The sequence below is a fragment of the Drosophila miranda genome, chromosome XL (assembly GCF_003369915.1).
Source record: "Drosophila miranda strain MSH22 chromosome XL, D.miranda_PacBio2.1, whole genome shotgun sequence".
In the NCBI taxonomy this organism is placed as follows: domain Eukaryota; kingdom Metazoa; phylum Arthropoda; class Insecta; order Diptera; family Drosophilidae; genus Drosophila; species Drosophila miranda.
This window is the reverse complement of record NC_046673.1, coordinates 13982053-13994634: the sequence shown is the minus strand read 5'-3', so window position 1 is coordinate 13994634 and position 12582 is coordinate 13982053. Positions and strand designations below refer to the sequence as shown.

General features: G+C 43.7%; 1 protein-coding gene across 1 annotated transcript; it reads left to right on the top strand.

Moving 5' to 3' along the window:
- Positions 1 to 4169, top strand: LOC117187190. The gene is made up of 2 exons (XM_033389325.1): positions 1 to 70; positions 3916 to 4169. The coding sequence occupies exons 1-2, from the start codon at positions 1 to 3 to the stop codon at positions 4167 to 4169; spliced, it is 324 nt and encodes a 107-aa protein (XP_033245216.1).
- Positions 4170 to 12582: the final 8413 nt, after the last annotated feature.

Genomic DNA, 12582 nt, shown 5'->3' with positions numbered 1-12582 from the left:
ATGACTGGGAACGATGGCAGTGGCAGTGGCAGCAGCAGCAGCAACAACAATTTTTCAAGCACTTCCGAATGTTGCAATAGAAATCTGCATTTTTAATTTGTATGTGTGTGTGTGTGTGTCCGTCCGTGTGTGTGTATTACTGTTGATTCCCTCTCCTCTCTCCTCTCCTCTCCTCCATTTTGTTATTGTTTGTATTCTTGGATGCTTGGATTTTGAAACCACGACTTTGTGCCTGTCCTGTCCAGGGTATGTGTGTCTCCCTCTCTCTCTCTCCCTCTCTCTCCCTCTCCCTCTAAGCGTGTGTCCCAGTTCTTGTTGCGCCATGTTGTTTGCAACTTCCTCATGCTCTGCACATGGACCTCCCTGCAGCCACCCTTCAAGTCCATTTTCGGCAAACTTTTGCTTGGAAATATATTTTTTGGGGGAACCCTTGAGTGTGTGTGTGCAAAGGATCAGCCTTGCTGTAATGAAATATTATCTAATGGATCTGCAATGGATCTGCTCGATTCTCCGCCATCTCCCCCTTCGGGCTCTACGCAGTCGGTGGCGCGCTTTTGCACACAAAAGCGGATTATTCTCGACTCTTTAGCAGCATCATTTATGACATGCAACAATAACGGTTACACTGGCTGTGGCAGCAACAGAAACAGCAGCAGCAGGAGCTGTGGGAGCTGTGGGGGAGTCATCATCGGGTCAGAGGTTGCCAGTGGGTTGGGTGGCTTGAAGAAAATGCAATTTCGGTTAGTGGCCACAATTTTTGCCAAGTATTTTGTATTGTCTCGCTTCATGCAGCATGCAGCATGCGGCATGCACGTTGCATTGTAGTTACATTCTTCTTCTTCTTCTTCTTCCTCCTCCTCCTCCTCCTCCTCCTCCTCCTCCTCCTCCTCCTCCTCCTCCTCCTCCTCCTCCTCCTCCTCCTCCTCCTCCTCCTCCTCCTCCTCCTCCTCCTCCTCCTCCTCATGCTCTAAGATGTTTTATAGATCTTTTGTGTTGATTAGAACTGATACTGGTACTTTTCAACACTGGTGCGATGCTCTGGTTATCTATTGACAGTGGCGGGACGTTTCCTTGGCCGCTGATTAATGCGTACAGCCAAAGAACTACCTTTTGCCTACTCTAATGGTCCTTACCAACACTGGTTTCATGCTCTAAGATGTTTTGTAGATATTTTGTGTTGATTAGAACTGATATTGGTACTTTCCAACACTGGTGCGATGCTTTGGATATCCTTTGATATGTTGAGACCATTCCTTGGCCGCATTTAGAGCGTACAGCCAAAGAACTACCTTTTGCCTACTCTAATGGTCCTTACCAACACTGGTTTCATGCTCTAAGATGCGCCTTGGCTGATGATGATTAGATGATAGCTTTTAGATGACTATTTGTGCAAGTTTTAAACAAATCTCTTCTATGGCATACATTTTGATGGCGAAGGACACTCCGGAGTCCGGACCAGTTTGGTCCACTAAATTTAAAGGGACTTTTATCGTTTCGCTTACACAAAAATCGTTAATAGGAAGTCGAAGAATTTCCCCCCAGCTCTTTCATCAATTTTTAAGTGCTTTACTTGAAGAGGGAGGCGGAGTCCATAGTCCATGGCAGCAATTCAGGTGCACAGGACAGCGCAAGAGGAATAGCCATGAAGTGTGTGAGAGAGAGAGGGATAGAGAGAGAGAGACTGACTGACAGACAGAGGGAGAGAGAGAGATATATAGAGAAGACGTAGATCCAACAGGCGACGTCGGCACTTTTGGTCCACTTGGCCGGCAATTGGACCATTTTGGTGAGCGCTTCACAGCCTTCAAGTTAACCCCCCCCCCCCCCCCCCCCCCTGGAGTGGCAGGGGGGGATAAGCTGCCTCCACAGGATACTGGCAACGACATTTAGCCCACTTTTTACGCAGCAATGGCCAGGCCAGGCCAGGGCAAGCCAAGGCGCACCCCAGGAATCAGAGATTGCGATTGAAGGAATGAATCCGTTCTCTACCTCAGCAACCCACCCAATCCTTCCTCTGGTCCGTCCTCATTTGTATCCGGACCCCACTCCTACCCGCCCTCCTCCGGCACGACTATATCCTCTTACCAGCCATTATCCTGCTGGGATCTGCGTTCAACTGTCAGTCAAAATGGGTTTCGGTTGCGGGTTTTTGGGGTCACCTCGTCAGCCCTGAACGGTGGACTCCCCACGGTGACTGGATGACTCGGTGACTCGGTAATACCCACTCTCCAGGACCTATCCTCGAGCTGTGCGCCCGCCTCCTGGCCGGGCCCCCGTTTAAGGATGCAGATAATGCTAATTAATTGTATTGATTAGCTCATTATATCATTAGCTGGCAACTTGCCCCCAAGCGCCTTTTGTATGTTGCACGTTGCACGTTGCATGAACTCCTGCAACCGCAGCAACATTGCAGCCAGCCCCGTCTGTGTCTGTGCTACACATTCATATAAATAAACTTGTCTAAATTGCTGTTACCGCCCCAGGGCCATGGGCAAATTGTATGCAACACCAAAACAGGGCGGGTGGAGGGGGGAGGGGGGCAAGAGGCGGGTGGAGCTTCCTATCTTGGGGGCAGGCAGGCTGTCTGCTCCCAGCTCGAGCATTGTTCAGTGCTCGTTCTCAAGTACAGTTGGTCATTTTGGGTTTAAGTGGTGTTGGGCTCGCTGAACTAGTTCATTTCGTTCTAAAGCATTAACTGGAACTAGTTCCGCGCGCTTGATCTGACTGTGAATCTACAGCTTTAAGTGGAACTAGTTTCGCTCATCCCATGCAGACACAACTGTACCCTGGCTCATTCATTAGAACTTAACGGAGTACCCGAGTGATTCGTTTTATTTACTTGGTATTGGACTCGCTGAACTAGTTCATTTCGTTCCCCACACCTGTGCTAGTTCCGTTTGCTTGATCTGGATCCTCCGACAGGCTGTGAATCTAAAGCTTTAAGTGGAACTAGTTCCGTTCATCCCATGCGGACACAACTGTACCCTGGTTCATTCATTAGAACTTACTTGGCCGTTGCTCCTCGTTGGTCGTTTTGGGTTTAAGTGGTGTTGGGCTCGCTGAACTAGTTCATTTCGTTCTAAAGCATTAACTGGAACTAGTTCCGCGCGCTTGATCTGGCTGTGAATCTACAGCTTTAAGTGGAACTAGTTCCGTTCATCCCATGCGGTTCATTCATTAGAGCTTAACGGAGTACCCGAGTGATTAGTTTTATTTACTTGGTGTTGGGCTCGCTGAACTAGTTCAATTCGTTCCCCACAACTGTACTAGTTCCGCTTGCTTGATCTGGATCCTTCCACAGGCTGTGAATCCGAAGCTTTAGCTGGAACTAGTTCCGTTCATCCCATGCCGACACAACTGTACCCTGGTTCATTCATTAGAACTTAACGGAGTACCCGAGTGATTCGTTTTATTTACTTGGCCGTTGCCTTACTGACTGCGCCGTTACGAGTGTCAGGTGTTGGTCTCTCTTTCCCCCTCCGGCCCGGCATGTTGGCCATAAAGTTTTGGCCAAGTTTTGGCTACAAGCTGCAGCGTCGTTAAGGCGTATCCATCATAATATCTATCAAGCAGCGACTGCCAGAGATGGAGGCTGGAGACGGGAGGCTGGAGACTGGAGGCTGAAGAGCGTCATGCGAATAATTCATTTATATTAATACATCCTGCAGAGCAACAGTCAAACTCGACTGCAACAGAGACAGATATAGAGCCAGGCCGAAGACGGAACACAGAAGAAGGCCAGAAGAACTATTTCAATTTGTATTGCCAAGTGTCTGCATCTCTCTCTATCCCCATCTCTATCTCTATCTGTGCTGAGGCCATCTCCTTCTGTGCCTGTCTGCAGTTTGCAGTGCTCGACATTGCCCCGTCGACAGCTTAAAGTTTGGATTGCTGCACACGGAGTCGAGTCATAAGGCTGCTGGCCGGGTCTGAAGTGTACTATCCCATGCCCGGGTGGCACCTTTTGCAGCTGCTTCCATGTGTTCATGGCGCAAATAATCGCCGTCATCAACAACAACACTGAACAGAGCAGAGCGGAGCAGACCAGGCCGGGACCCAGGACCCAGGCAACCAGAATGATGCTGGGGGATAAAGATGAGTTGAGAGACGTTGACGCTGACGCTGACGCCATTAGCACCGAGTTTTGCAGCATCAACGACAAACTTTAAATTGTTGCGTCATTACAATTCGAGTTGTGGCAGGTCTGGTCCGCCCCCCCCCCCCCTCTGCCCCCTGCCCCTGGCTATGCCGCAGGAGCAACAGGAAGCCCCGCGTGTGAGCACTTGAGCCTAGCCCTCGGCGTCTTGTCCTCGTTGCTACCCCATGATTGATGTTACACTTTAAATTTAAGTTCCGTCAGTCAGACACTAATGACCAGGTGCCACAAATGGTTGCCTCCTTGCCTACTTGCCTCCCCCTGCCGCCTCCCCTTTGTTGTGTTTTTCTTTTTCGAAACTGATTTCAATCTTTCCTAGTCCCCTGAATACACACAGATTTCGGGAATTGCAATTCCGCAAACTCCTCGGCTAAATAATAATAAAAAATAAATACAGGTTCGAGGCACAACCTTCTGCTTTGGCGAGGGCTTTGAAGGTGAAGAATCCCAGAGCAGATTCCATGAGGAAAAAAGGCAAAAAAAAAACAATCGAAGGCAACACCGAAAAATGGATAGATTAGAGCCAGATGCTGGCCAGATATCCTAGGGAATCAATTTAATTATTTTAAAAAAAAAATTTAAAAATAAGGTTTAAAAAATTTAAAATTAAAAAATAAAAATAAAATAGAATAAAAATAAAAAATAAAATAAAAAATTAAAAAATACAAATAAACTAACAAAAAAATCAAAAATTAAAAATAAATTAAAAAAAAATAAAAACAACATAAAAAAAAAATTAAAAAAAAATTAAAAATATACTTTAAAAAAACATAAAAAATAAATTTAAGAAAAATAAATTTAAAAAAATAAAAACATAATTAAAAAAATAAAATAAAAATATCCTACGCCAAGTCCCTCGATAAAATCCTGCCAGTAAAGCATGGACTTAAAAAATATTTCCTTTTCGAAGTCACAATTTGTAAGAAAAAAATACCGCAAAAGATGATAAATTTGTAATTTATAAGCTAAATATTTTCCAGACGATTTTTAGTGGTATTTATCAGCTTTTTATGGATTTTACAGTTCAATACCTAAATTATGTCCAAAAAAAAGAAACAAAACATACAAAAAAACAAAAAAAAAATACAATTTTTTATAATTAATTTATAATTAAAAAACACCTTGCCCAGAAAAAAAAAATTCTAAAATAATTATAGAAAAAACTGGAGCCCCCAAATCCATCAGAAAAAGTCACTTTGGATCATGGACTCATTCGATTCTGATGCCTAAGGAAATTCTTGAATTGGAGACCACAAAATAACGAGTGCCTGCATGGAAAATAATAGCTACAACAACGAGTCCACAACACCCACACCCACAAGCGCATGTTCTCGTTCCCCTCACTCGCCGAAAGTTTGACCATGTACTCGCTAGAGCAACGGCCACCCAGCGCACAACAATTCACCCTGCTCTGCCTCTCATTTCCACAGACAAAACGATTCTTAATGTTATATTAAAACAATAACGAGTGAGCCCAAAGCTCTCGCCCTTTTTGGTGGCCGCATGCAAAAAGAGTACGAAATTAGCATAGAAATTTCATGTTTAACTAATTTCGGATGTGGGCAAAAAAAAAGCAACGACAACGACAAAAACTATAGGACATCCATTCAATTAACGCGTAAACCAGGAGATTGCGAGCTGGGGTGGGGGGGGGGGGGGGATGCATTGATGTGGAAATGGGATCGGCATGGGGTACACAGAGAAACAGGGGCATATAATCACTTCAATCACGTTTGCATAATTGTTAAATTATGAAGCAATTACCGCAAACGATGCCCTCAACTAAGGAACTAAGGTCTCAGCATGGAACTCTCCCTCTCTCGCTCGCTAAAGGACACTGGCGAGTGGGCAGGACGGCGCGAGTGTTATCAGAAATATGCGAAAAACCGAAAAACGATGCCACCCCCACTGTACGAGCATGTATTGGTGTGTCATATTAATTAAGCGTTTGATTACCAACGAAACGCACACAAACGGATACGGATACGGATACGGAAGCACACACAGGCGGATATTTACAGAGGGACAGGCACGGACACGGACACACACGGACACCTTCTTACACACAGGCACACCCGCGGACACCCACCCACACACTCGGACGGACGGACATCCCATACGGTTACCCGGATTTGGTTCGATTTTGCCCAATTTTTTGCCACTGATTTTTGGGAATTTTTGGGGGGATAACGAGGAGCCACGAGGCGAAGGCATAATTGCATGCAATTTTTATCGCCGCGAGACAGATGCCGGCTCTGCAAATGAAGCTCAATGACCAGGATGATGGCTGGGGATGGGGCTGGGGATATGGTGGCCCCTCCAATCGGTTGGTAATCGGTTATGCAGCAGTTGAACAACTTAATAATTACCGATTGCTCGGTAAATGGTACTGGGTGTGTCCTCCCTTGGGTAGGTCCCTGTTATAGTGGGTTTCAGGACCCAAAACGAAAGACAGCCTTGTAAGCGGATAACCGAAAGTTTGAGTGGAATATTCCTGCTATTTCTTCCAACATTCTTCTATTATACTCTTGCCATTGGAATTGCTAATGTTCATTGATCATACGCCATGTGGCCGCTTCATTAGATACGGCAACACCTGCCCATCGGCATCGCCATCTCGTGTGTTATCAAAATTAGGCATTGGCATAAATTAATTGAAATCCAGTGCCAGATTTCCTGACTCTTCGACTGACTGACTGACTGATGGTTACCAAATGAGTGCTCATCATCAATTAACGTTGACAAATGGAAAAAAAGCCAGGGCCCAACGGACAGCTAATTGGCGCCCGGCTTGGACTCAAACAAAAGCCAAAAGAAATGGCAATAAAACTGGCTATTACGATGGCGACAGACACGCACACGCGGCAGGAGGACAGAAGGACCACGATATCCTAACGAGGCTAACAGCGGCATTAAGTATCAATCATACAAGCCGAGAGCCAGCCAGCCAGCGAGCAAATAAACGCAAGAGTCCAAAAAAAAAGAGGCAAGAAAATTCCATTCGCTCCCCTGGAACACACGTGGCGTTGTCTGTGTGTGTGTGTGTGTGTGTGCTTGTTACACGTCTAATCTGTTAAATCCTGTTTACCAAGATTACAAATCAATTGTGGCCAGGAAATAAAAACACATGTGCTTCCAGAGGCAACAGAGTCACCCTCCCCCGTGTTGCTGCTGTGGGTTCCATCACTGATTAGGGTATTATGGGCTTTTTTCGTGGCCGTATAACACATCAGCCCTTAAAGACATCTTCATTGAAGGCCTAAGCTGGGTTATGATTGGATGGGAGGCCACAGATCCCTTAGTTGTGGATGGTCTTGAAGGGACAAGCCAAGCAACGAGTCTGTTCTTCAGTCTTTTCGTTCTCAGAGACTCTAAGAGATACACAGCTCTAGAGCTCCTAGAACCCTAAAGGAAAACCCCGAACCCAGTCTCATAGACAATGCTGCCATAGATCTACCCCTTAAAGACCTTTCTTGGACTGGAGCTTGGGCCTGCAAGTGTTCTACAATCTCTTTCCTACGGTAGCAAGCGACTCCAAAGGAGAGTCCTTCCATTGACACATCTTTGTCTGGAGGCCAACAAAGAATTCGGGGCTCCAGTTTCATCCATCGATACAAGGCTGGCTCCAGGGGTTGCGACTGTGTATTGGTGACTATAATTGATGTTATCAAAATATTGTTTGTGGCGTAATTTATCAATAAACACCAATCGAGTGGAAGTAATTTGATTATGCTTGATTTGCTTTCGGGGCATATTTGTGGTGTAAACAGAGAAAAAACCCCCGCATGCGGCGGCAAGGAAAAGGGAGAAACGGAGAAAGGATATGCGACTTTAAAGCTTTTTCTCATTAATTAGCCTAAAGCCTACAGCCTACAGCCTACAGCCAGTGGACTGGCCTGTTCCCACATAAAAGTTAACCAACTTCAATTGGTCCCCGATTTGGCCATGTTAAGCGTTAATAATGGGATTACAGGGGGGCACAGGGCCATGTGTTTAATTACTAATCCTGTCAAATTAATGAGGAGCAGCGTCAAAGGCTGCCATATAATCAGGCACTCCTACATTTGATAATCAGTTGAATGGAAATTCAATTAGCATTTGGCTAGTCGTCCTGCTTTTTTTTGGTGCTGGCCCACGCACTGATAACCGGCCCCTGGCACTCGCTTCATTTGTTCACCGTGTCGACAGCTTCCATTACTCAAACGTTCACCTCTGACCGACCGCTGAGGGATGCACCTTGCAGCTTGCCCATGACGGGCAGAGATTAAAGACAGCCAAGGCGCAGCAGGCACCAGGACCCAGCAGGATCAGGCCATGGTCCCAGCAGAGGGGAAACAAAAGAGGAACAATTCCCAATCATAGAGCAGAATGGCATAGAACCAAGAGAAAACACCCATATTTCAATTGAATACAAATTGATTTCGGAAAAAATTTAATTACAAGTTTTAAAAAAAAAGTTTTATAAATAAAAAAGTTTTTTAAATTTTTGCTTAAAATTTATTTAAATTTAGTTAAATTATTTTAAATTTTTAACATATAAAAATATTTTTTTTAATTTCTGTTTAATGTTTGTTTTAATTTTTTTTAACTTTTTTTAATTTTTGGTTCATCAATTCAATATTTAAAAAAAAAATCTTTAAGGTTTTTTCCTTTTTTTAATATTTTTAAAATTTTTGTATGCTTATAGGAAATATTTTTAATCGAAATTTGTTTGTTTAAATTTTTTTAAATTTCTTTTTCAATTTTATAAAATTTTTGCTTTTTTAATTTCTGTTTACTTTTTGTTCAGTTTGTTTTTATTTATTTTTAGTTTTTTAAAACTTTGTTTTAATTTGTAAAAAAAAAAAGTATTTTTAGTTTAAATTATTGATAAATTTTTTTTTTCTTAATTTTATAGGAAACTTTTTTAATCAAAGCTGGAAAATATTCATTTTAAATATAAGAAATACATTTTTTATTAGCTTTTTTTTAAATTTTAAAAAATTATTTTTTTTTTAAGATTTTGTTTACATTTTTTTTAAGTTATTTTTAAATTTTGTTTTTATTTGTAAAAAATTTATTTTTTGTTTAATTGTTTTAAATTTTTTTTTACTTTATAGGAAATATATTTAATCAAAGTTGAAAAATACTCAATTTAAATATAAGAAATATATGTAGGGATCCTTAGTGAGCCCCCTACAAGTGAGTAGGAATCCGCTCCAGAAACTCCATCAACAAATACCCAACACGTCGTTCTGTTCAGTAATCAGCTATAATATTTATTCTCAGTTCTAAGTGGGTTAAAAATAAGTTTATAACGCCCGTCTTCTCGCCTCCGAAGTGGAACTCTTGCTCTACCATCAATATATCTTCCTCTCAGCTATGAAGTCTTCGAAACAACCCGTTTTATTATTTTGGCACAGTTTTAGCTCTTTAAATCGAGTTTGAGTCGTGTATATTAGATACAGGATCGATCATTGCTTTTTTCTCTGGGTGTAAGATAGCCAGAGATCCTAAGAACATCTTTTCGCATCGTGGATGTTTTGTGCCAGACCTAATATTTAATCGGTTAACTTTCATTTGAGTCCATCCCAGCACCTAATCATTTAGTAAAGGACACACGAAGTGCAGGACGCGGTGCAGACGGAGACGGAGACATCCATTGGGTGAAGGTGAAGCGGCATGTCCGTTCGTGCACTCTTACTGTTTATTTGCCGTCAAATATTCTGACGTTCATGTCTTTTTACAGCTCACATACTTAATTTGGAGCTCTTTTCACGTTTTTTACGATTGCTCACAGATTTTCGGTTCAAGTTCTGGGGAAAGACCGAGACCCTCCAGCCAGAAAGTGTCTAACTTCTGTCTGTCTCTGGGGTAGAGAGAGAGAAAGAGAGACAGAGATGGAGATAGACAGAGATAGAGAGAGAGAGTGTAAGGGGAGAGACACACGTGACTTACGCTTTATTACCATTTTTCTTCATTAATTTAATTTTTTTCGTCTGCAGTAAACTGCTTTCGTATGCAATTTTATTGTACTACTGTACTCGTGCCTGGTGCGCTTTGTTGTTCCGTTATGCCGCGCACAGTCACAGTTATTCCCGCTTCCGGCATCCCACCATCCCACAGCCTGAAAATCCAGCGAGAAGAGAAGCGAAATTTCATTGCTGTTTTTGCTTTTATTTTTTATTGCCGCGCAAAATACAAGTTTGACTGCCGCGGCAATGGTATGTCCATACCCTAGGAAAAGAACCAGCCCCATAGCATATCTGTGATCCACTGAACTCTTTGGGACTCAGAGCTGAACGAGCTGACGAGGCTGTGGATACCTTCTCGCTGGAATGTAGCGTGTTCTTCCAGCGAGTACTAGCCGCTAACGCTATTGTGGCACTTGGAAGAGTGCTCCATTAAGCTTTACCAGTGGAAACAAAGATTTCTTATTTGTTTTTTTGGTCGAAGAGTGTTTCAATATTCGTATGAACAAGAATCGTTGTCTACTTATCGGCGTTTCCTCTTGCCTGTCCTCTGATTTTGCCCGTCTTTGGGGCAGGCTTTTGTTTCGTTTTCCTTGTGGAGGCAGACAAAGTCCTGGCTTTTCTATGCTGGCAAATTGTTTGCATTATTTATGGCATTTTTTCGAAGATTTTTAATGGAGTCGCAGCAGCAGCAGCAGCTCTCCTTTCTTATTTTCTCTTCGCTTTGCATTTTCTATTGCTCTTTCTCGCTCCTTTAGATTCAATCATATATTAATGAGCACATGGCCATGGGTGGGCGTGTACGCAGTATATTGTTTTTGCATTCGATCAAATCAGTTCCACCATGTGATTTGACAGAGGACTCAGAGGACTGTTCGACTCTCAGACGAGGGCAGGCAGAGGTTCAAGTCCTGCCAGCGACAGAGGCCGCAAGTCCAAGGAGAATATCTCTCTTTTGTCACTTCAGCGAGTGAAATACAGCGAGTAAAATACAACAAGTGAAACACAGCGAGCATTGATGGACCCAAAACGAGCATCAGGCCTGCTTTTCGAAACCCTTCCCCCCCCCCTCCCCGACCAATCGGTGTAGCCCTAGCCTTAGTTTTTCCGACGTCACATCGTCGCCGCCTTTGGCATAGGTGTATGGCTCTATGCTCGTATGGTGCGGTGCCGGGTTCGATTCCTGGTGTAGGCTGCGGGAGTCAAGGTCGAAATTCAATGTAGAGTTGAGTTTCGGCTTTGACTTTTTGCCTCAATTAATCGCTACTTTTTGTACGTGTATCGGTTTTTGGGTCTATATTTTTGGGTGAGTACCTGTAGGGAGAGCTCTCTGAAGAGACCAGAGAACAGGGTATCAAAGGCGGCTACCAATGAGCCCTTGGCCATGGGTGGGCCAAATCAGTTCAATGATTTCCACATGTTTTTTTTTTTCTATTCCACTTCTGCCATTCCTCTTCGGGTGCCTTTTCGGGCGCCTCTTCGGGTGCCTCTTCGGGTGCCTCTTCGGGTGCCTCTTTTGATGAAAGTTTGTTGTTTGATGCAAGTGTTTGCCTTGGGGGGGAGCCCCTCCCTCGCCCCACGCTCTGGTGCCTCTTTTTCTCTTTTGAGAAAATTTTCGTTTGTGCATTTTACGAGCAATTAAGCGAAAAGACGGCAAAAGTAGTACTTGGCAAGGCACAAAAAAGGCAGTCAATGCTCTTCTGAAGAGCAAGAACGATGTTATATATTTCTATATTAGGGATGGCCTCCACTGTACGAGTACTAGTGAGAGCCCCCCCCCCCCCCCTCCCCCTTCACACAATCATAAATATTTTAGTATACACAATGCATGTTCTGCCGGGTCCTGCCAGGTCCTGCCAGGTCCTGCCTGTGTGTACGTCACTGGAGCAGGCATCAAAGTTTTAACCACATGCTAGCAACTATTTTTACTCTCCAACCTTGCACCCCACTCCCACCCCCACTCCCACCCCTCCAGTGTAGAATGCAAAAAGTTAATTAATAAAACATCAAAAAGTTCTACGTTTTTGTGTTACAACAAACTTTATATAAACTCCATGCATTTTACGCTCTTAAGCGGACCGTCCACCAGCCACAAGAAAGAACCGACTGCCTGCCATACCCTGCGAAATACCCTAGCAAAAATGGCCTAGAATGTGGGCTAGAAACAGAACGGGCTGGGTCCTCTGCCATCTATCCTTTCGGCAAGGGTATTCCCGTAACAGCGACGTTCCGGCTGCTGCTGCTGCAGTTTTCGTTGACTTTGACGCTGCCCGGAAAACTGTCTAAAAATCAGAGGAAAAACAGCAGCAGAAGCAGCAGCAGCGAACTGCCAACAAACCATTTAAATAGTTAAGTTTGTCGATTCGATTTCGGTTTTTTGCTCCAAAGTTTGCCTTTGGGGAGCCATCAACGAAACTGCAATGTTATTCTTAATTAAAGAGCAGTGATTTCCGATCAAATGGAAAGATGCTTTTG

Excerpts from the sequence above, each read along its gene's own strand:
- LOC117187190 (XM_033389325.1), top strand. The coding sequence starts at position 1 with ATGACTGGGAACGATGGCAGTGGCAGTGGCAGCAGCAGCAGCAACAAC. Across the intron at positions 71-3,915 it reads TTTTTCAAGCACTTCCGAAT|GCTGCTGGCCGGGTCTGAAG; the intron begins GTTGCAATAGAA and ends TCGAGTCATAAG.